At 42.6% G+C, this 24,659-nt stretch overlaps 1 protein-coding gene across 7 annotated transcripts in view; it reads left to right on the top strand.

Moving 5' to 3' along the window:
- The window catches only part of Shld1 (shieldin complex subunit 1), a 183,737-nt gene that overhangs the window by 59,222 nt on the left and 99,856 nt on the right, over positions 1 to 24,659 (top strand). For 3 of the 7 annotated variants that reach the window (XR_012448178.1, XR_012448177.1, XM_020166829.2), the window contains exons 1-2: positions 17,527 to 17,799; positions 23,291 to 23,472. Coding sequence is in view for 5 of the 7 variants with exons in the window: in XM_020166829.2 (XP_020022418.2) it covers positions 23,298 to 23,472 (175 nt within the window). In the remaining 2 variants the exon portion in view is untranslated. Of the gene's footprint in view, positions 1 to 2,152; positions 2,228 to 12,185; positions 12,335 to 17,400; positions 17,800 to 23,290; positions 23,473 to 24,659 lie in introns of those variants that run through there. The other 4 variants (XM_074074382.1, XM_074074384.1, XM_074074383.1 and 1 more) reach the window with 4 other exon arrangements.

Raw genomic sequence — 24,659 nt, 5'->3', positions numbered from 1 at the left:
TTGCTCAGGTGTTTCTGAGGCGTTAGTTATATCCACTCTTTCTTTCTTTTTTGTTTTTTTGCAGTACTGGGGTTTGAACTCAGGGCCACACTCCACCAGCCCTTTTATATGATGGGTTCTTTCGAGGTAGGGTTTCCCGGACTATTTGCCTGGACTGGCTTTGAACCGTGATCCTCCTGATCTCTGCCTCCTGAGTAGCTAGGATTACAGGTGTGAGCCACCGGTGTACATATTTCTGGTATGAGGCTTGTCCCAGGTTTTATGTAGGAAGCCCTGGCAGCTTCTGAAAACCAACTGTTGCACCAGAAAATGTGGTGCAAACCCAGATCCAGCAGGACCTGAATGCTAGTTATAAACATGTCCTTTCCAAGAATGGGTTCTCCAAAACTGTGTCTTGGAGACACAGTTTGTATCAAAGTTAGGTACAGATAGATGCGGCTCATACCTGTAATCCTAGCTATTTGGGAGGCTGAGATTGAGAAGATCCAGGCTTGAGGCCAGCCTGGGGAAATAGTGTTGTGAGACCTCATCTCCAAAATAACCAGAGCAAAATGAACTGGAAGCATGGCTCAAGAGGTAGAGTCCCTGACTTACAAATACAAAGTCCTGAGTTCAAAATCCAGTCTCACCAAAAAAAAAAAGTACAAAAGATTAGAATCATTCCTTCTATTAATTAGTGGGCAGGTGAGCCCAGAGCAAAGACCAAATGTACCAGCAGTTCGGCCTCACATTTTTTTTTTATTTTGTAGTGCTTTTTTTTTAATACAGAGGGATATAAACTCTCAATATCAACATGGTGAAATGGCTAAGAGCATGAACTCTATAGCCAGAGTTTAGGGTTCAGATTCAGACTTGCTCACTCACTGTGACTTTGGACAAAGTACTTAACGTATTTGTGCCTCAGTTTCCTTGTCTTTAAAATGAGGATGGGGACTGGGGGAAGGGTTGTAGCTCAGTGGTAATGTGATTACCTAGCATGTACAAAGCCCTGGGTTCAATCACTAACACTGCAAATAAATAAATAGATTAAGGGTGTACTAACATACTCTAAATGACTGTTAAAAGGGTTAAGTTAATATTTCTGAACTTATGACACCTGCTTGGGATAGAACTAAAGTGATACAATTTGAAGCACTTTAGAGACACCAAGGTATTATGACCATCAGTATTTAGGTCCACAGTGTTCACCAAAAAGCCATTGTGGGGCTGGAGGTGTAGCTCAAGCAGCACAATGCCTGCTTCACAAGCACAAAGCCCTGAGTTCAAATCTCATGCTTCCCCCCCCCAAAAAAAAGCTACTGTGCTGGATTTGTTGGGGCACACCTGTAATCCCAGCACTCAGGAGGTGGAGACAGTAGGGTTATGAGTTCAAGACCAACCTGCTACATAGTGGGATCCTATATAAAAAAAATAATAATAATAAAAAGAGGAAAGAGAGAGAGAGAAGAGGAAAAAGAGGGGAAAAAATCCTTATCTTTACTTTTACGAAAAACTTCCTTATCCTTAGAAAATCAATGATTCTGTTGGAATGGAGCCCTTTTCTGAGATGATTTTCTTTTCTATTTTGCCAGCATAAATCCTTCTCTTTTTATTTTCATTAATGGTTGACTTGAGATCCTCCCTTATGTACTTTAAGGAGTTCCTACCATCACCTGACAATATAGAGAGTGATAGAGATCTTCCTTCTTAGAGTGAAGTGTTCATAAATTATAGTACTAAAGGCATGACCCTAATAACAACATGAGAGACAGAATTATGCCCCTCCCACCCCAAAGATATCCACATCCTATCCCTGGAACCTATGAATATGTTATCTTGCATGGCAAAAGGGACTTCGCAGTGGTGATTAAGTGAATGAAAGATGGAGAAATTAGGAGGGTCAGTGTCAGAGAAGAAGATACAATAACAAAGCAGAAATGGGATGGGGGGAGGGAAAGGAGAGAGAGAGAGACAGAGAGAGAGAGAGAGACAGTTGAAGATAGGTTGCTGTCTTTGAAGCTGGAGGAAGGGGTACACACCAAGGAGTGCAGGCAGCCTCTTTTTTTTTTTGCAGTACTGGGGTTTGAACTCAGGGTCTACACCTTGAGTCACTCCACTAGCCCTTTTTTGTGATAGTTTCTTTCTTTTTTTTTTTTTTTTTTGAGGATTACAGGAGGAAGACACGAGCACTTGGCAACAGACTTCTTGTTGTGGAAGAAAAACTCCTCTTTGTCAAAGACATTCTAAGGTAGGAGTTGCAGTTAAAATTCCTAACACACCTTCATTCCACAAGCAAATCAGTCATCACATACTGTACACTCTACTTCCTGAGATTTTCTCACATTTATTTCCTTTATCTTATCCTTCTTACCTCTGCTTTTGTTCATATTCCCATGAATCCACCTCAATAGCCTCCCAACTGGCCTCCCCACCTCTAACCTTTCTCCAACCTAATCCTGTTTATTACCAAAATTTGAATGATTCAGAAGCTCCCAATTTCCAAGTATGTAAAGTCTTGATTACTTGGAATGCCCTCAAGTGGTTTTCTTTTTTAAAAAATTTGTTTGTTTATTTATTTATTTAGACCAGTTCTCTCTAAGTAGCTCGGGCTAGCCTCAAATGCTCTATGCGGCCCATGTTGGCCTCAACCTCATGATCCTCCTGCCTCAGCCTCCTAAGTGCTGGAATTACAAGTGTATACCACCATGCCTGATTTTGTCTGTGGGTTGTCATAATCTGGTCTCTATGTACCCTATAAGATTCAGTAGGTCTAGGATGGAGCACAAGAATTTGCATTTTTTTTTAAGAATTTATATTTTTAACAAACTTCCTGACAGTGCTGATGCTGCTGGTTGTGGGCAAATCACTTTTGAGTAGCATTGGTACAGAGTTCTTTTCCTTCAGAGCATTTATTCAGTTTATAATGATAGATACCTTCCCTTCCTTAATTAAGTGGTCTCAACTATTAATATGCATCCAACCCTCCCTGGAGGGCTTGTTAAAACAGATCCCTGGCTTTCATCACCAGAGATTCTGATTCAGTGGGTTTAGGGTTTGCATTTGTGACAAGTTCCCAGGTAATGTGGGTGGCACCTGTCCTAGGACCACACTTTAGGCACCACTGCCTCATTGCAGGCTTTCTCAGCCATGGCATTTCAACAGATGTTTTCTATCATGGAAGAGCCATCCTGTGCTTTACAGAATGGTTAGCAGCATCCCGTACCAGCCCCTAAAGTTATGACAAAAATGTTCCACGTATTCCCAAGTGTCCCTGGAAAGTAAAATTGTCCCTGGTTGAGAACCACTGTCATGAAGCGACTATTTTATTTCTATCCATCTGTAATATCTAAGTTTCATAAGAACAAGACCGTTTTATACTTTTCGAGCTGCGCATGGGTACTCAATGGGTATTTATTTAACAAATGAATGATGAAATAACAACAGAGTCGAAGGCCCTTTGATGATTTCTTCTCCAATCCCTTTCTTTTTCTTTTCTTTTTTATCGTGGTGGGACTGGGCTTTGAGTGCAGGACTTCACACTTGCATAGCAGATACTGTATGCTTGAGCCACACATTCAGTCCATTTTGCTCTCGTTATTTTGAAGATAGGGTCTCACAATTTCCCCAGGCTGGCTTTGATCCTCCTGATCTCAGCATCCCAAATAGCTATGATTACAGGTGTGAGCCACCAGTGCCCAGGTTCCAATCCCTTTCTTTACTCTTTATCTTATCACCAAAAAGCAAGAAATGAAATCTCTCACTGCTGCCATACCAGGAGTCAAATAGACTCCTGGGCTTTTTTTGGCCAGGAACATAGGGGCTAAAGACATTCCCAGTCTCAGGTTTTTATCCAAAAGGGCTGGTCCATCCTGGGAAATTATATCAATTATCCCAAAGAGGAAGAGAAATTGATTTTATTTTTCTAGGATAAAATGTATATTTATGTGTGTGTGAGTGTGGGTGGGTGGGTGGGTGTGGAGGCGGGTGGTGTTTTTAATGCTGTATTCCCCATCCTGGCCACACTCACCCACCTGGGAGAACAGGTGGGCCCAGTACCTGCCTCTGCAGGTGCTCCTAGGAGATGGCAGGACCTCCATGGAAGACATCTATGTGGACAGATATCAATGGAGGCTGATGTGGCAGTAAAAGTCTCAAGCCTGGGGTCACCAAGCTCCATGGCCCACCCAGAGTAGCAGAACCCTAAAAGAAGTGAAAGTTTCCAATCTCCTCTCTGTACCTATATCGTACATTTGTGCTCTTAGCAGTGATGCCCTGTAAATAATACATTGACCAAAGAACATTCAATAATGAGACTTTTATGAACAGTGGGAGGCTGGCCAGGGTACTGGTGCTCCCCAATAACCGCAATGTAACAGGAGCTGCTTGTTCCACTCACACATCCCAGGGACCTGACAGTAAAGATACAATGCTGAGGATTTGGGAACTCTGGAAGACTCCAAGTAGGAGTCGGGGAGTTTGCAGAACTGGTGTCACAGTCCGTCTCTGCTCATGCATTTGACTTGCCAACTCCCTCCTACTGCCAGGTATCTCTAAATCTGGAGCTTGCGCTGCCCCAGCTAAGGTAATTAGGGAATAAAGTGTTCTTTTCTAGACTGTCTTAGCCCTTAAGCATTCATTCTGTAAGTCAATCCGGTCTTCAGGCCAGGTATTGTGAATGCTGGAGGGCAATTGAAGGCTTGCTCACTCACCTGTGGGGAGATTACCAATCATTGTGCTTTCAGGGGTGTGAGAAGGAAATGAGGAGTGTAGAGGAGCAGAACTTTCAGGCTCTCTGTCAGTGTGAGAGTAATTTTATAATGCTTTCCTGGGTTAAATGACTTTCTGGCAGTATGGAAGAACAGTTGATTGAGCTAGCTTTAGACAGAATTGAAGTTGTTAGACATATATTAGCATACTTCACACATTAGAGGTCAGACACAGAAGGGCTTCAGGAAGGCAGGGAGCCTGGAACAAGAAGCTAGCTCTCACCTCTGCTTCTCTTGCCCATTCTCTTCTCTCCCTGCAGACTGGTCTTCTCTGCTTCTCCTGCTCATGTTGTACACAATGACTTTGCCTCTCACAACACTAACCGACACTCTCTCTGTCTAATACAGAAATTGAGGGACAGTAAATCTGATAGGTTCAGCTTGGGTCAGGTACCCAGACTGGGTCCAGACGGCTCTGGGTAGTACAAGCAAGGCTGCAGGGGCCCATCCTGAAGAAAAGGGAGATTCCCAGATACAGTGCTGTGTTAGATGAGGTTCCCCAAGAAGCAAACAGAGAATCAAGGATTCAAGTACTGGTTTATTTGGGAGGAAGCTGAGAGGACGCACAATCTGATCTCACCTTCTTCATTCCCTCTAATCATCTGCCCAAGTCTCAAGGAGAGGACAAGAAAGCCCAGGAAGCTGACTGCATCAGCCCATGTTAGGCAGCCTTGCTGGGCTGGAGAATTGTTGTAGGAAGGCTCAGACAGAGAGACAGGGCACCAAAGCTTTCAGGAAGCAAGCTTATTAAGCAAGCTGGCAGCTACTCAGTCCAAAGGCTGAGGCCCAAGAACAAAGGGGGCTTTCCTTATATACCATTTAGAGCAGGTTACAGAAGTGGGGGGTACAGCCTGTCCCATACATGGTCATGTACTATTTCATTGGCTATTTTAACCTCTGGGGTGAGGTGACCCTTCTCTGGTCTCACCTCAGGTGCTACTTGACATTTCTCAAATCCGGTTCTTTTTTTGTTGTTTGTTTCACTGTTGCACTCATTATCTCTCATTAACTCCCTCATTGTCTCTTATCATCTCCCCACCTCCCTTCCTGCCACAGAATGAGAAGGGAAGCAAGGGAATCTGAAAGACAAATGGAGAATAAAATCCAAGCATTTCTTAAGAGAATCTTGCTATTTATATTCCTAACACTGATTTGAAAAAAATGAAGTTTTCCATTTTTTTAAAGTTATGGGTAGTTGTAACATTTAGGCATGCCCAATTTCTTAATGATCATGTATAAGATTTGAATATCTAGTGCTATAACATTCATGTTTGTACATTCATCTGGGATCAGAAGAAGTTTCAAAAAATTCCTAGACAAGGTAGAGGTGTATTTAGACTTATATAAATACAGTCTAGGCCTCCACAACAAACTTAACCAGTTCAGGTGTCAGATGTAATATATCTATATTACACCTCATGTGAGTAATTACATCCTAAGTAGAAAAAAAAAGTTGATTTCAGTTCGGTGATCTTGGATATTTTGTTCACGTGTGGCTTCCAGAAGTCACTTCCAAAGGCTTTACTTAAACCCCTATCACACTGATCCAATATCAGTACACAGACTTGGAGAAGGGTTAGGGATTTGGTAAAGTGTGTGCTTAACATAGGTGAGTCCCAGGTTCAATCTCCAGTGCCAAAAATGAAAAAGACTTTAAGAAATCATTCTTGCCCAAAAGCTTTCACTGTAAAATCTCATGAAATTTTTGAAACAACCAAAGAGTATAAATTATTTGTATTAGCTTCCTATTGCTGCTGTAACAAATTACTACTACTCAATGACTCAAAACAACACATTTTTTAAAATTATTATCTTATACTTTTAGAGGTTAGAAATCCAAAGTGGTTCAACAAAGCGTGAATCCTTGAGTTCAAATCCCAGTCCTAAAAAAAATAACCTGTTACTCTAACCTTTGATTCAATCTGCAATATAAAAAAAATTTTTTTAAATGGTTCAGCAAGTTGTATTCTTTCTGGAGACTCTAGGGAGGAATCCTTTGTCCTTTCCAATTTCAAGAGGCTGCCTGGAGTGGTTCAAGTGATAGAGTGCCTGCCTAGCAAGCATGAGGCCCTGAGCTCACTGCTGCCAAAAAAAAACAGTTGTGATGGCAATGACTCATCAGATAGGAAATATCAACAACATATCTTTCTCATTTAGCCAGGTGCTGGAGGCTTATGCTGTAATCCTAGCTAACTCAGGAGGCAGAGATTAGGAGGATCATGGTTCAAAGCCAGCCTGGGCAAATAGTTTGTGACACCCTATTTTGAAAACACCCATCACAAAACAAAGGGCTGGTGGAGTGACTTAAGGTGTACAACCTGAGTTCAAGCCCCAGTACCACAAAAAAAAAAAAAAAAAAAAAAGAAAGGAAGTCTGTCTTTAGGCAACTGGTATCCTTGGTTCAACGATTCAACAATGTTAAGGCTGGTGTATCTGTGATTCTGTTAGCTTTTCTTAATATTTGTCATTCTTATGGTCATAAAATGGCTGCTGTGGATCCAGACATCTTGTCTGTGTTTGAGGATGGAAGACAGAAATAAGAAAGCTATAATCTGGGCTGGTGGAGTGGCTCAAGTGGTAGAGTGCCTTTCTAGTAAGCATGAGGCCCTGAGTTCAAACCCCAGCACACACATTACACAAAAAGATCAAAACCCTGCAAAGCAAACATTAATCCTATAGATCTACGTCCAACATCCAAGGCACATGGAAGCATGATGTAGCTGCAAAGGTCTCTGGCAGCCCTGTCCCCATGGCCTTGCTGGATTTAGGCCATGTGGTCTCTCTTCTGGGGTACCTTTGCTCACTGCCTTCAGCTTTCCTCAACAGGCATTCCATGTTCCCGGCCTCTCTTACTTTGTCAGATCTCCATTGCATCTTCAGCTTCATTTTCATAAGTTCACACATGGTACTCTCACGGGCAGCCCCCAGGGACTCCAACCCTGTTACATATTACCTGGCCTCCCAGGCTTTCATTTGAAATCTGTGTGGAAGCTGCCATGATCATGTAACTCTTGCATTCTAAATTCCTCCAAAACCAGCATCACATGGATGATAACAAGATCTGCCACCAGCTTGAGCAGTGGACCACAGCTGCATGGCCTCTGAACACTTTCCTTAGGTGGCCCTGTGCAAGCAGGGACCCTCAGTGTTAATCTCTTCTCCAGGGAAAGAGAGTGTTTCAAAGTAGTTTACCCTTCTATACCTTTAACCCTGCAGTGAGTAGGAGCTTGCTGACTGGAAGCGTATTCTCATGGCATCTTTCCTGTTGTCTTGGTGCAAAGTGCTTGGCTTCTCCTTCTCCTTCTCCTTCTCCTTCTCCTTCTCCTCCTCCTCTCCCCTTCCTCCTCCTTCTCCTTCTCCTTCTCCTTCTCCTCCTTCTCCTCCTCCTCTCCTCTTCCTCCTCTCCTCTTCCTTCTCCTCCTTCTTCTTCTTCAACTCAAAGTCTCATGCTTGCTAGGCAGGCACTCTACCACTTGACTTCTTTTTAATGGTGCTAATTTCTTTCTTTTTTTTGTGGTACTGGGACTTGAACTCAGGGCCTACACCTTGAGCCACTCCACCAGCCCCTTTTTGTGTTAGGCTTTTTTGAGACAGGGTCTCACAAACTATTTGTCCAGGCTGGCTTCGAACCACAATCCTCCTGATCTCTGCCTCCTGAGTAGCTAGAATTACAGGCATGAGCCACTGGTACCTAGCAAATGGTGCTAATTTCTTTGACAACCACATTTTCGTTTGCCACAACTTTACATACACTTTTTTTCCGGGACAAATTGTGTTTCAAATCTTTGTAGTCCACTTTTTGCTCCCAGTTCTCACTAAATCTAGCTTAAAGCAGCCAATAACCCATACCACAATTGCTGAATATGGTGGCACACACCTTTAATTCTGCCTGTCACTCTGAATGAAGAGGCAGAAGGATTAGAAGTTTGTGGACAGCTTGGGGCTATATAGTATCTCAAACAAACAAAATCCCCATAAAACAAGCAAACAAGAAGAATTTTTTAAAGCCAGGTGCTGGTGGCTCAGCACTGGGGTTTGTACTCAGGGTCTCACATTTGCTAGGTAAGTGCTCTCACTGCTTGACTTACTCTTACCAACCTTCTGCAAGAGCTTTTCAAAGAGTGTTCAACAATGTCAAATACCAGTGAGAGCAAGTAAGATGAGACCTGAAAACTGCCCACAGAACTCTGTCATGGCACTGGCCTAAGCCCAAAATGTTTGGACAGAATGATGAGGGTGGAAACCAGACTGGAGGGAGCTGAGGAGCAGATGACTGGTAAGAAAATGCAAGAAAAGTATTAAAAAGTTTGTAGATTGAAGGAAAGAACTCAGGCCAAAAAAGGATTGGGATTGAGGGAGGGTTTGTTTGTTTGTTTGTCTTTTGTTTTTAGCAGATACATGAATAAAGGAACCAAACAGAAAATCCACAAATAGATTCAAATGTATATATAGAAATTTAGAATATGGTAAAGTTGGCATCTCAAATCTCTGTGGCTAAGACTTCTTAATGAACACCATTAGGATGCCTAAATAACCATTCAGAAATAAAACTGGACCTATACTTAACATTGTATATAAGAATAAATTTCAAATCGATTGAATATGTAAATGTGAAAGTGAAACCATATAAGTTATTTTCTCACTCAAAATCTGTATATAATTGTTTAAAAAGATAAAAGATCTGTAAGTGTGATAATGTAGAAGGAAGAAACTTTCACCTTTGCCCCCAGTCCCCTTCCCCCTTTTTTGACAGGGTCTCACCATGTAACCCAGGCTGACCCCAAACTTGCTATGTAGCCCAGGCTAGCTTGGAACTTGCCATCCTCCTGTCTCTGCCTCCTGAGTACTGGGATTATAGGTATGCACCACTGTACCCAGGAAGAAACTTTTCCTTGGCAAAAGTACAATAAGCAAATAAACAAAAAAACACAAAGTCAGAAGAAAAATGACAAGAAAGCAATATTTGCAACATATATTATACCTATTGTAAGTATTATAAATAAAGTGACTTATGTATTGATGGGACCAGTTGAGAGAGAATGATTGGGAAAGGATAAGAAGGAGAGGGAGAGGAAGAGGGAGGGAGGGAGGGAGGGAGAGGGGAAGGAGAGGAGAAAGAGAGGGAGGGTGGGTCTGGGTAGAGTTGAATTTAGTAGCATTAGGAAGCAAGCCAGCCTCCAGGGGAGGAGGGAATTGAAATAATCACGGTAGAAGGGACGAGCCTGTTCATGACCACAGACGTGGTCAGACTCTTTTGAGGGAGGGCATCTGGTAAGGATGAATTTACAAAGGAGCCAGCATCCCCCCCACAGGTGACTTACCCTGGCAGTTCTTGAGAACCGAGTTGACTTACTATTGTCTTCAAAGAAAAGGGTCTTTTCTATTTTGACCACATCCATGAGGGGAGAGGAAATGAAGGGATGGCCACTAAGAAGCAGTTTAATGTTTATTAAAAATATGTTTGACTCATTAAATTTATCAAGTAAAACAGGTGAGCAATGCCAGACTTAGAGAGCCAGAGAAACCCAAAAGATTCTGAGGGACAGTCAGAATTGTCCCTAACACTACTAGTAATAAGTTTATCTTGCCACCTTAATTCCGGGGATGTTTTCTAACACGATAGGGTGACTAAACTCTTGCTCACAGTGCAAAGTCCTCACTGTGGGTACATCTAAACATTTGCAGTTTGTGAGTTTCTTCCTTGCCACCAGCAACCCCATATAGTTTTTTGTTTTTCATTTTAGATTTTTTTTTTTTGGTGGTGATACTGGGGTTTTGAACTCAGGGCTTCAAAGTTGCTAGGCAGGCACTCTACCACTTAAGCCACTCCACCAGCCCTTTGTTTTTGTTCTGGTGCTGATTGAACACAGGGACAAGCACATGCTAAGCACACATTCTACCACTGAGCTACACCCCAGGCCCCTTTAATCTGTAGATGAAATATGCAACCTGAAGGGGTTGGTCTGTGTCTCAGTGCTGGCAGGAATGGTCCTTAGTTTAGTGTTGTCGCTAAGGAGATGAAATATTGCATGGTAAGAATGTGGTAAGTTCTTTTGTCAAGGGAAAAAAGACATTAGGGATTGGGGTCCTTAGGTACAGCAGAGCTAAGGACCTTTTTCATTCTTCATGGAAAAGGTTAGAAAATCTGTAATGACAATATAATTAAGAAAAAAAAAAAAAAAGCCTGTCCCTAGGGGGCTGGTAAAGAAGGAAAAGTCTCAGATGTCCTGCCTGGAAAGATGATGTCTGCATCTAATCAGGGCCAGAGTCCAGCTCCCTGGGTCTGCAGGACCTCAAACCAGAAAAGAGAAACCATGCAGTGAGTCACCTGTGTGCTTTGGTTATTTGCTGGGAAACTGCTGTTTCAGGGTGGGGAGGAAGGTGATGTCAGAGGGAACCCAGCCCAAGTGGAGGCTTCCTTGCAGTTGGAAAGTAAACTGTCAGCCTATTTTTGTTTATGTGGAATAGATTCACCTGAAAGTCTGACATTCCTAGGAATCACAGGGCTTGTCCTAGGCAAGGTGATCTGTGTCTTCTTCCTGGGGCGTTTCCTACCACTCCCTAACTCTCTTGGGGTAGGGAGGACTTGGAGGCATTCCCTATGACCCAACTTGGAACTCATTACTCATGTGGACAGCTGATGCAAAAGGTTTTGCTTTTTGAAAAAGGACTGTAGATTCAAAGGAATTCTTTTCTAATGGTGGAACTTCAATATACACAGTGACAGAGATACTTTGGAGCAGAATGCTGTACCTCACACTATTCAACCTGCCTGATAGGTGTCTATCCACTTCATCCTTGTCAAAGGACAAAATTATAAGACTTTAAGTTTGTGTGTGTGTGTGTGTGGTAACTGGGATTTGAACGCAGGGCCTCATGCTTGCTAGGCAGGCACTCTACCACTTGAGCCACTCTGCCAGCCCTGGCTTAAAGTTCTTTATCAGTTTTATTGTCAATTGGAGCATAGACTAATTGCTCCAAGCAGAGAAGGCTGGTTTTATAAACAGAAAAGGGCTGAAGAAGCCAGAAACCGAAAACAAAATTTACTTTTCCTGTAAGGTACAGGCAGGGAGATAGAATAGGAAAATAACATCGGGTTACTTCAGGTTACCATTTTTGTATGAGGATTAAAGCAGAGGGAACTTCATTACCTTGCCAAATGAAACTGGCTTTTTGGGGAAATTTGACTGTTGTCTCTTTAATCCTGTTTTCTTAGAAGGTCAGATAAATGGTTTAGTGGTTTAATTCTATCTTGGTGACGGGAATTTAAGTATGACTGACTCTTTTTAAATCTTTAGCCTGGTGTATTGGGACCTAATGCAAGAGCCTAGTCCAGACCAACAGCCTCCTGTGATTTTCACAGGAAGTTGACTGCCTTCTGGAACTCCAGAAACATTTGACTCACTGTCTTCTGGGGAAGTTCACTGATTTCAGGAAGCTGCAAGGGCTTATTGACAACTATAATAGATGCTATCAGAAGAGAGTACTGTGTTTCTCTCGGAGAAAAGGGAGTAGCAAGGACAGTCCCTTTGATGGGGCAGGAAGACTATATGCTTCTTGCTGGTCCTGTCTTCAGATACACTGGCAAGGTAGGTTTTAATACCTCCTTTTTATAGAAGGGGCAGCAGGAGCCTCGGGAACTGGCCCTGGCCACCCAGAGTGCCACTGCAGACATGAGGTTAGCACTTTGCCTCTCTCCTGAGTCAGTATGGCCATCCACAACAAAGGAGCCAATTTAAGATAATAAGCCCAGGGCAAGAGATGTCTTCACATGTCTATTTTCTACATCAATCATCTAGGGGTATGTGAGTTTCATAATTACACATTCTTCCTTATTCTTTTGTTAGTGATGATTCCCTCTCATGGTCTTTAAACAAGCCACTTTAGCAATGAAACACTCTGGCACTGGGGTTATTATATTATACATGAACAATATTTCTAACACACACAAAGGATCTGGGCCACAGATACTCAGGATAGCTGTCTGCCTATTTTAGTAATGCCTTTAAAGAAATAATCCAGATGGGTGCCAGTGGCTTACGCCTGTAATCCTAGCTACTTAGGAGGCAGAGATCAGGAGGATAGTAGATCGAAACCAGTTCGGGCAAACAGTTCTTGAGACCCTATCTCGAAAACACCCGGACTGGAGGTGTGACTCAAGTGGTAGAGAGCCTGCCTAGCAAGTCTGAAGCCCTGAGTTCAAACCCTATTACCACAAAAAACAAAAACAAAAACAAAAAAACAATGAAGTCAACAGCAAAATCATACCTTCTTAGCCGGGCGCTGGTGGCTCAATCCTAGCTACTCAGGAGGATTGCAGTTCAAAACCAGCAGGGGCAAATAGTTCCATGAGACCCTGTCTCGAAAAACCCTTCACAAAAATAGGGTTGGTGGAGTGGCTCAAGGTGAAGGCCCTGAGTTCAAGTCCCAGACCCACAAAAAAAAAAAGAAAGAAAGAATCCATGAGCCTGGCTGTGGTGGCACGTGCCTATAATCCCAGTACTTTGCAGGCAGAGGTAAGAGGATCAAGACACGTACATGTATGGGCTACATATGCAGTTCCAGGTTAGCTTTGGTCTACATGGTAAGACCATGTCTCAAAAAAAAAAAAATCATGAGCTCAATATAACACTGGTTTAATTTTTCTTTAATTAAAATTTACATTAAATTTTTTTCTAAAGCTGAGAATATTAACAGTGCTAGTCAGCTTTCTTTCACTGTGACAAAATACCTGAGATAATCAACTTGTAAGGAGGAAAGGGTAGAGCCAGGAATGGTGGTATATGCTTGTAATCCCAGCACTCAGGAGGCTGAGGCAGGAGGATCTTGAGTTCAAGGCCAGCCTGGGCTACATAATGAGACCCTGTCTCAAAAACAAAACAAAACAAACAAAAAAGAAAAGAAAACAAACAAAAAAAAGATGTAAGCTACAGTAGTAACTATGATTCTTCTGGGGATAATAGCATTTTTACAGTTATGTATTTTAGTATCTTTTTAGCCAGTTGGGCTACTTTTGAACTCTGTCACAGATCCTCTAAAATCTCTGTGCCTCAGTTTTTTTTTCTATAAAATGGAAATAGTACCACAGCATTGTTACTAAGATTAAGTGAGGCAATTCATGGAATTAGTGCCCTTAGCACAGTCTAGAGCACTCTACCAAGCTTAGCTGTCATTAGCATAACTATAGTTGTTTTCAATCACACAAGTAATTTATACTTGCTGCAAAAACAAAATAATGTGAACAGTATGGAGATTTCTAAAGTAAGAAATGATGGTGTCCACTCTTTTGTTGCTGCTATCGATATTGGGGTTTGAACTCAGGGCTTCATGCTTGCTAGAAGGCACTCTACTGGACAGTGTTCACTCTTGATTGAGCTCCTTCCAACGCTTTCTAGAGATAACCACTGTACATTGACCACCATTTTCCTAGCACATTGATGCAAATGTCTTGGAGCTTTGCATGTGACATCTGAAGTGACCATGACATCTTTCCACAGTAACTGTGGAGCCACCTCTTTTCCATAAGATGGCTATTAGCTCCTCCTCTGATTTGTATATGATGCCAGTATGACTCAGTTTTTTATCCTTGTGAAAAAATACCTAGAAAACAACTTAAAGGAGGAAGGATTTATTTTGGCTCATAGTTTCAGAGGTTTCAGTCCATGCTAAGCTGGTTCCATGTGTCTGGGCCTGTAGTGAGGCAGAACATCACGTGGGAGTGGTGTGGTGGAACTGTGCTGTTTAATTTATGGCAGCCAGGAAGTCAAGTGGAGAGAGAGACTAAGAAAAAGGAGCCTTCAAAGGTCACCCTCAGTGACTTACTTCAACCAGGCCCCAGCTCCAAATGTTTCTAGTAATGCCATCAATTTATGAATCCATCAATGGATTGATTTACTCACGAAGTCTGGAGCCCCTGGTGATCTAATCATTTCCCAAAAGCCTCACCTCTAAACACGGGGACCAAGCCTTCAATACAAAAACTTTTTTTTTTTCTTGCGGTACTGGGGGCTTGAACTCAGGGCTTACACATTGAGCCACTCCACCAGCCCTTTTTTGTGAGGGGTTTTTGTGAGATAGGGTCTCACAGGATTATTTGCCCAGCCTGGCACCCGGCTACATGAGCTTTTTGAGGGACACTGCAGAGGTAAGACATGCCAGGTGCCAGTGGCTTACGCCTGTCATCCTAGCTACTCAGGAGGCAGAGATCAGGAAGATCATGGTTCAAAGCCAGCCTGGGTAAATAGTTTGAGAGACCCTATCTCAAAAAATCCCATCACAAAAATAGGGTTGGTGGAGTGGCTCGAGATGTAGGCTCTGATTTCAAACCCCAGAACTGAAAAAAAAAAAAGCTAAACCACAACAGGTACCTTTCACGTTTCTATGTAGTCAGACCTTCATTGCTTTCCTTTTATCTGCTGGGTTTTGGCGGTACTGGGGTTTGAACTCAGGGCATCACATTTGCCAGGTAGGCAAATGTTCTACCACTTGAGCCATACCTCCAGCACCTGCTTAGTTTTGTATAATGTTTTCAAAAACTTTCCCTGTCACTGGGGTGATTTAGAAATATCTTGCCAGAATTGGAAAACAAAGAGAGGCACATCTCAAGAGAACTTTTGAAACATATATTAAATTTTGTGATTCATTACATTACTCAAATGCTTTTAAGGGTGTGGGAAATGCCACCTCTAGCTAAAGATGAGAAATGCAGGGTGAGGACTTCACACAACCTGTACGAGTTACTACACTGCATGCTACAGGTCATGATGTGTGGAGGAGAGGGCAGGTTCAGTAATTCAGTTTTCAGTCATTTTGATGTGGTTCAACCTGGGGTTTAACCAGCATGGAGGATAAGAAGGTCCTTCTTTCCTTATATCAGAAGGTCATCATTAAAGATAATGACAGTAAAATCATTTGGAGACTCAAAAGTAATTGATAAAACCAGCTGAAGCCAGTAGTTCCTGGCAAGTTCCATCAAGTCCCTGTGTACTGGCTAAGTCTTAGCAATGTGATACTACTTTTGAGAACATCACTCAAAGGTATTTGTTACTGATGCCAGGTATGGGGGCACAGTCTTGTAATACCAGCACTTGGGAGGCAGATCAGGAGGATCATGAGTATGAGACTAACCTGGGCTACATAGTGAGACCCTGTCTCAGAAAACCAAGGGTGGGCCAGGCATGATGGTACATATCTACAATCCTAGCTACTTGGGAGGCAGAAATCAGGAGAATTCTGGCTTGAGAACAGCCTGTGGAAAAAGTTAGTGAGACACATCTCAACCATCAAGCCCACCATGGTGGTATGCACCTATGATTCCAGCTACACAGGAATCATAGGTAGGAGGATCCCTGTCTGAGGCTGGCTCTGACCCTGAAGAAATTTTCACCCAGACCAGAGGGAGAGCACTGTCCCTGGTGGCCCAGCAGAAGGCCTATGATTGGTGCAGACACCCTTGCCACACCCCTTTTCTGGCAATATAAGCAGTCTGTTTGGCTCATTTTTCTTTCATGCCTGCCAGGAGACACTTTCCTGTGCTGTCTGTCCTCTGATGTTGCAACATTAGGCCCAATAAAAATGGTTCTCTCTCTTTTTTAGGGGGTGGGAATGGGGGGAGAGAGGGTCTCCCTATGTAGCCTGGGCTGACCTCATATTCACATCCTTCCGAGAGTGGAATTGCAGTCATATGCCACTACTCCCGGGTAAAAGGCTTCTCTTGACTGATCAAAAGGCTTCTTTTGATCTTTGTCAATAGTCGAGTGGGCTGAGCTGGTAACACAAAGAGTAGACAGCAAAAGTGACAGCAGACCTATAGTGCCAGCAAAGGCAGCAGCAGTGACAGAGGTGGCTGCAGCTGCCATCCTGGCACTACAGTGGCAGTAGTGACAAGAGGGCAGCTGAAGAGTTTTAGAGAGCAGCCAGGGCAGAAACAATGGGGAGCAGAGGCATGGAGACAATAAGGGCTGTGAAGAGGTGAAGGTGAGAAACTGTGGGCCTTGATTGCTGGGAGAGTTCTAGAAGGCCAAGATCCCAGACACCCTAGGCCTATGAGTGATAATATTAGCTGCCATCGAGGGCTGAGGAGTCAAACACCCTAAGCTTGAGACCTATACCACCCCTCCCCTCCCGCGTCTGTCTCTCTCGCCTTTGAGGCAGGGTCTTACCATGTAAGTCCAGTCTGGCCAGGAACCTGGTATGTAGCCCAGCCTAGCCTTGAACTCATAATCTTTCAGCCTCAGCTTTATTTATGCTGGGATGTGCCCCTCCACACCCAGCTTCCCCGCTTTTGTATTTTTTTTTGCGGTACTTGGGCTTGAAGTGAAGGCCTTCACCTTGCACCCTCCACCAGCCCTATTTTTGTGAAGGGCTTTTCCAGATAGGGTCTTACAAACTATTTGCCCAGGCTGGCTTTGAACCGTGATCCTCCTCATCTCTGCCTCCTACGAGTAACTAAGATTACAGGTATAAACCACTGTCGCCCGGCATAGACTTTTTTTTTTTTTTTGGCAGCACTGGGGTTTGAATTTAGGGCTTAACACTTGTAAAGCAGGCACTCTGCCACTTGAGCCACACCTCTAGTCCTGTTTTTTTTTTAATGAAGGCATTTACCTTTTTTCTTTTTTTTTTTTCCTCCTGTTACCTTAGTGTCCACCAAGGGCATTAACCAAAAAGCGTCCCCTACAAATTGCTCAAACTACCCACGTGCGTGGGCAAATGCCCTAAAGTAAGATGGCTGCTACTGCCTTCCATTGCCCTTGCTTGCCAGCAGCAAAGATGGTTTCCACGACTTCCTTTCAAACCTCACTCTTCGCCGCTTCCGGGTTCCGGGCTCTTGCTGTGTGTGGCGGTGAGTGTAACAGCCCGGCGGCTTTTCTGCGTTAGTTTTCTCCATCGATTCAGCAGTGCGGTGGGAAGGGAGCAGGACCGGGGTGAGGCGTCGTCCTGTCGCTCTCTCCGCGCCACAGCCATTTCCCGTCGGCCCCCACGCCCCTCCGCCTCTACGGAAGGCCATCGCAGCCTCAGCTTTGGGGAAATCGCTGCAGTTTACAAGCAGTAGGTGTGGATTAGTTTTAGTTCTTCTTTTTTAAAAATAGACTTATTAAGACATTTTTATTCGCATAGCATAAAACTCGCCTACTTAACGTTTAAAATCCAGTGAGTTTTGTACATTCACAGACTTGTACATCCAAGCCGGGCGCCTGTGGTTTACGCCTGTAATCCTAGCTACTCAGGAGGCAAAGAGCAGGAGGATCGTGGTTCGAAGCCAGCCCGGCAAACACTTCGCGAGACTTTTGAAAATACCTAGCACAAAAAGGACTGGTGGAGTGGCTCAAGGTGTAGGCCCTGAGTTCAAGCCCTGGTACTGAAAAAAAAAAAAAAAAGAAAAGAAAAATGCACATCCATCACTACAATCTAACTTTAGAATATTTTCATCAAGCCAAGAAAACCCCGTGATTCACAGTAATACAGTGGATTCTCGTACCCAGTAGCATCACTCTCCAGTCACCACTGACCCCCCCTCCCCAGTCCTAAGCAAAAACCCATGTACTTTCTGACTATAGATTTTTAAATTTGGACACCTGATATCTGCAATTTGAACAGTGTGATCAACGTCTTTCACTATATACGGTGTTTCAGAGCTTGTCCTTGTAGGTTGAATCAGAACTTCATTCTCTCTTTTTTTTTTTTTTAACTTCATTCTTTTTATTGCTGAACAATATTCCATTGAAAGCATATACCCTGTTTTTATCTGGTAATCAGTTGATGGATGTAGGGTTGCTTTTGTTTTTTGCTACTGTGAATAAAACTGCTATGAACGTGTTAAATATTATAGAGACAAGGCTGGAAGCGTGGCTTATGTGGTAGAGTGCCTATCTTTCTAATATGAAGCCCTGTGTTTAAACCCTAGTGCCACCAAAAACAAACACAAAAAACCCCAAAACTTTGGATTTCTGGTATTAGCCATGGGGGTTTAATCCTTTTCTTTGTATATGTGTGTGTGGGAGGATAGGTGGATGCTGTTGTTGAACACAGGACCTGGTGCACAAGCTTTACAACTGAGCTCCATCCCTAGACCTTGGAGTATAATCTTTTTTATATGTTGATAGATTTGGTTTGCTAGTATTTTGCCAAGAATTTTTGTGTCCTTGTCAGAGAAGTACAGATTAGTACTTTTCTTATGTCTTTTTGCTGTTTTGCAGTCAGTGTAATTCTGGACGCATTGAGTAAATTGAGAAGTGGCCCCTCTTCTTTCAGTTTTTAGAAGCATAATCCAGGGGAGGGAGATGCTCTCAGGTTGGAGGGAAGGACAAATGGAGTGGGAGAAAGCAGGATTTATAGGAGAACCTGAGTGAAAACCATTATGCCTGAAACAGGGAAAGGATGTGGGTACCTGATGTGCAAGCTGAGATTGGGGAATCTGAGCTAGAGAAAAGTTTGTGGGTGGCACTTAATTTTTCAAAGGAAGAAAGGAAAGAAGAGAGCTGTGGACAGTCCCTCAAGGAAATCCAATTAGAGGTGAAGGATAGGAGAATAATCTGAATAAAAACTTTTTTTATTTTGGTGGCACTGAGGCTTGAATCAGGGCTTCATGCTTGCTAGACAGACGCTATACCACTTGAGCCACTCTACCAGCCCTTTTTTGTATTGGGTATTTTTGAGATATGGTCCCGTGAATTGTTTGCCAGGGCTGGGTTCTAACCTCCATCCTCCTGATCTCCATCTCCCATATAGCTAGGAGTATACGTGTGAACCACCATCTTTCGGCTAACTGCAGCCCTTTTAAATTTTATTTGAGACAGGGACTTGCTAAATTGCCCAGGCCGGCCTCAAACTTGCAATCTTCCTGGTTCAGCTTCCCGTGTATCTGGGATTATGGTTGTACACCACACTCTGGGCCATAATTTTACATTTTTTAAATATAATTTTTTACATAATTTTATACCTTCAAAAGATTGTAGAATAGTGCAAGGAACTTCAAAAAATTGCTAGACTAGTACAAAGAGCTCCTAACTAACATTTTCTAGATTTTCCAATTGTCTGTTTGTCTCATTTATTCATTATTCTCTCTTTATATATGGATGTATGCGTGTGTGTCACTACGGTCCACCTAGGTCTCTAACCAGGAATGGAGTATGTGAGAATGTAAACTGATCACATTGCACTACAACACAGAAGCTTTCACTATCTTAAGATTTAAATGAAAATATCTATTAAAAAATAAGATGGCTGGGTGTGGTGGTGCAGACTTGGGAGAACTGGGAGGCTAAAGCAGAAATATCACAAATTCAAGGCTGGGCTACATAGTGAGACCTTATATTAAAAAAAATAAAATAAAATGGTGGTTGATGGATGATTACCGAGTTGGATAGATCAGTAGTTATGAAATGAAGCAAGTCAGTAAAATGTTAATTTAGAAGTCTAGATAATAGCTGTAACTTTTGTGTGTGTGTGTGTGGTACAGAGGATTGAACCCAGGGCTTTGTGCGTGCTAGGCAGACAATTCAACCACTGAGCTACATCTCCAGCCCCCATTGTGCAATTCTGAACGTTTTTCTTTACATCTGAATTTTTTCATGTAAAATATTGGAGGGAAACGGCTATTGAAAACAAATTAATTGAAGTTGGGTCAACTCCATGGATCCAAATAACTTATATTTGTAGGTTTGTAGGCATCTATAGGGTAATAGAACAATGGCTACCTTCTGCTGGTAAGCAGGCTTTTATGTACTTGGAGACTTCCTGTATCCTTGTGCCCAGGGCATCCTATCCTAAACTTCCAGTATTGGAAAAGGATGTTTAGATTGTATAAAGTTTTGTTTTGTTTTTTTTTCTGGTCCTGAGGATGGAATCCAGGGCCTTGCACATACTGTAATCCTAGCTACTTGAGAAGCTGAGATTGTGAGGGTTGTGGTTTGCGGCCAGCCCAGGAAAGTAGTTCACAACCCCATCTGCGGAATAGCCAGAGCAAAATAGACTGGAGGCATGGCTCAAGTGGTAGAGCTCCTGCTTTGCAAGTACAAAGCCCTGGATTGAAATCTCAGTCCCATCAAAAAACAAAAACAAGGGAACTTGAACCATACATCAAAGGGTTTGGCTCCAAGGACAATCATTGCATTCTACCTGCCAGCCCAGGTTGTTTCAGACCACAGGAAGGGGCTTATCTATCCCATTGCTTGTTTTCTTTTATACAAATTCACTGAGTTCTAAATAATGTGCTGAGAAGGAGATGCACAGATACTATTTTGTAATAAAAAAGATTCTACTTTTTGTAGGGTTGTTCTCCCTTTCTTCCCTTTTCCCCCCTCAAGTTTGGAATTTAAGAATTTAGCATTTAATATAAGTGGTTCTAAAAGTAAACCTGTAACAAAGCATGCTATTTGCTTTCATTTCAAGGCATCTTTGAAGGCAGGCAGGATATAGTGATATTATTATTCAATGACCTGTTTATTCCCTTCCAGGAGCCTCCAGAGCAGAGTATTAGGTAACAGGAGAAGGGAGAGCCAAAGGTGTCTCTTGCAGAGGTGTTTGGTGAGACTTCAGGCTTGGTTGGCTAATACAGCATGTGTGAAAAAACAGGGTGTTCTTGCTTTTTTGGGAACTTCATCATTCCACTCCTTCCTGGAGCAGTCAGCTGATATCTTGGCTCGCCCTCTGCTGAACAAGTGTCCACGATAGCATGTAACTGGGTGTCCTCAAACAAGAATGATCTGGCCAGGCTTCTGTGTTGACTTGCTTTTGCATTCTTCCTCTCTTTGCCTGGTCAGGGTAACATGGGCTGCAGCATTGAGGGTGTTCAGACGCAGAGGGGGCTTGGGGGCCTTCAAGCTGGGGCACATACTATGGTGGCTGCTTTCTGGATGTGATTTCTTGAGCAAGGTGCTTCTCCCAGGGTTCTGGCCTGACTGTGAATGAGGGTAATAATAGGATTACCCGCCTTGTGGGGTTATTGCAGGTGAAGCACACAGTAGCTGGCATCTAGCAAGCACTGGCTGTATGTGAACTACTCTTACTTTTACACTGCTCACATTATTCTGAAATTGCTTATTTCATTCAAACAGATGTCTTTGAAATCTGTCAAGTTCTGTCATTTTAAAATTGTACAATATTCCTTAATTTGGAGTACTAATCTACTAGTACCAAATCTTTTCTTTCTCTTGTCTTCTCTAGCTCAGTTGATACTACTACCAAGTTACCAAAACTCTCTACTCATTGACTCCCAGCTCCTCTTTAATCCCTTTCTCCATTCAGTTATTAAATTCTATTTTCCTTTTAGTTTTCCCCCTCCTTTTTGGTGGTATTGAGGTTTGAACTCTGGGCCTCATGCTTGCTAGACAGGCACTTTACCACTTGAGTCGCTCCTCCCACTTTACTCTTTTTTTTTTTTTTTGGTGGTACTGGGGTTTGAACTCAGGACTGCTTGCTAGGCAAGCACTCTATCACATGAGGCATACCTCCAGCCCTTGACTCTGATTTTAAACTTCTAATACCCCATGACACTTGTTATCCAAACTGGTTCTTCTTGCGTTCTTGCTTTGCTTTGGCTATGGTCATGGCCTGGCCTGGCCTGCCCCATGGTAGGGATAAATTCTTCCAGAAAGTCTACTTCCCTTTTTTCGGCTTTTTCCTGTTTTGACTCATTGCCAGTGTATCTGTGTTTGGACTATCCAAAACTATGAATTTCTTGAAGGGAATGGTTTATGACTTTCACCTTTGTATACCCTATGCCTGCCACCAAATCTGGTATGTCAGCTAATTGACCGACAACATGTTTGTGTGGGCCATAAAGGAAAATACAAATCACCTGTAATCTCACTTCTCAGATAGGTACTGAAATTACTTTGGGATATACCCTTCTAGATTTTCTGCCTCTAGCTTTTTGTCTATATTTCATACATGTACAGTATTTTATTTTGTAAAATCTGAATCAAGCCCTACCTATTATTTTTAAACCTTTTTACATTCAATATATTATAAGCATTTTCCCTTCTCATCAAATGTTTTTTTCTTTTTTTGGTACTGAGGATTGAATTCAGGACCTCACATATGGTAGGCAAACAATCTACCTCTGAGCTACATCTTCAACCTCATAAAATATTCTTATAGCCCTTGAATTAGTTCTACACAGTTTTTCACTGGGGAAATGTTCTGATTGAACCTTTTTTAGACATGCAGCCTATTTTCCAGCTGAAATTGTTAATGGTTTCTCATGGTGAAGAAAACATGGTAGCTGGGCATGGTGGTACATGCCTGTAATCTTAGCGTTCGGGAGGTAGAGACAAGAAGAGCACCAGTTGGAGGCTAGTCTGAGCTATATAGAGAGTTAAAGGCCAGCCTGAGCTACATAATGAGGTCCTGTCTCAAAACAAACAACACCCCCACCCCCAAAAACAAAAACCAAAAACCAAAAACATGGTAAACACATACTGGTCAGTGGAAAGGGAATTTTTCTGGCTTGCTGTTGTTTAAGATTCTTCAGGCTGTGGCTGTAATGAAGGTACCTGCTGCATAGTGCCTGTTGTGTTGAATTGTTTTTATTGTTTCTGTAGCAGGACTATGGCAGCCCAGGAAGCCAGTCCAGGCAGCCAATCAGAGGAGAGCTGTGTTTTGGATCTACCGTCAGCTTATGACCTAAGAGATTATGTGCTGCCTCCCAGCCAGGAGGCCAGCAGTGAGTCTCTTAGCTCCGTGGGATTCAATTCTTCATCCTGCTCTTCTGATGTCCATGCAGGTAATAAGCAGAGTTTGAAACAAACTAACATGAAAACAATAACAGCAACTCTAGCAGATATACAGGTGTGTGACAGTTTGTTTCTTCCTCTTCCAATGAAGAACTCATAAGAATGATTTTTGTCTTACTTAGAAAAACATATTAACCCAAGCCAAACTGTGGGGAGAAACTTCAAAACACAGCCTTCCTGGTGTAACAGTGAGGAGGAGCTTTTTCCTGGATGTGTTTTTTAAAATTATTTTATCTTGGGTTCCTTTCTGATATCCATCAAAATGCTGTCAGAGGCAGGGGAACACTTGGTTCAACAAGGGAGAGTGGAATTGTGTTTGTTTTGTTCTTTTAAAGCTTCAGAAAATAGCAATGTAGGCCTCTTATGTGTTACAGATAATAATAGCTATAACAGAGGGCCTAGTGTGGTTGCTCATGCCTGTAATTCCAGCCTCTCAGGAGGTAGAGATAGGGAAGACTGAGGTTTGAGGCCAGCTCAGCAAGATCCCACCTCAATCAATAAGCCAAGTTTGGTGGTATGTGCCTGTGATTTCAGTTGCATGGAGGTATAGGTAGGAGGATTGAGGTCTGAGGGCCGACCCTGGGCAAGTAATTAAAGCAAGCAAGCAAGCAACCAAACAAACAAACAAACAAAGGGACTGGAGGTGTGGTTCAAGTGGTAGAGCACCTTCCTAGCAAGTACAAGGCCCTGAGTTCAAACCCCAGCATCTAATCTATGTCCATAGACCTGACTTCAAAGTTCAGGTCTGACACTCACTGGCTTTGTAAACTGGCTTGTCTCTTTAACCCCTCTGGGTTCCAGAGTCATCTACAAAAATGTCTTTCACAATGCTTGCCTCACAGGATTAGGTTTAACTCAGGGAACAGTGTGAAGTATTTAAGTATTTGGCACATTTGGTGTTGAGACTATGCTGTTTTTGTTATTGTTAAGAAATACAAATATTTATTTTTAGAGAGAACTTACTGGGTACTAAGAAAAATGTAGGCTGTAACGATTAATTCAGTGATGATGTAGGGAGGGCTTTGCATTAGTCATCTGTGTTACTGTGTAACAAATACCCAAAACAGTCTACTTATAAAGAGAAAACGTTTAAATTTGCTCACAGTTTTGGAGGTTCTAGTTCATAAGCAGTGACCCATTGTTTTTAGGCCTCATGTATGTGGGGTGGGGGCAGGGG

Source organism: Castor canadensis, chromosome 5 (genome assembly GCF_047511655.1).
Source record: "Castor canadensis chromosome 5, mCasCan1.hap1v2, whole genome shotgun sequence".
Lineage (NCBI taxonomy): Eukaryota > Metazoa > Chordata > Mammalia > Rodentia > Castoridae > Castor > Castor canadensis.
This window is presented reverse-complemented; position numbering and strand designations above follow the sequence as displayed.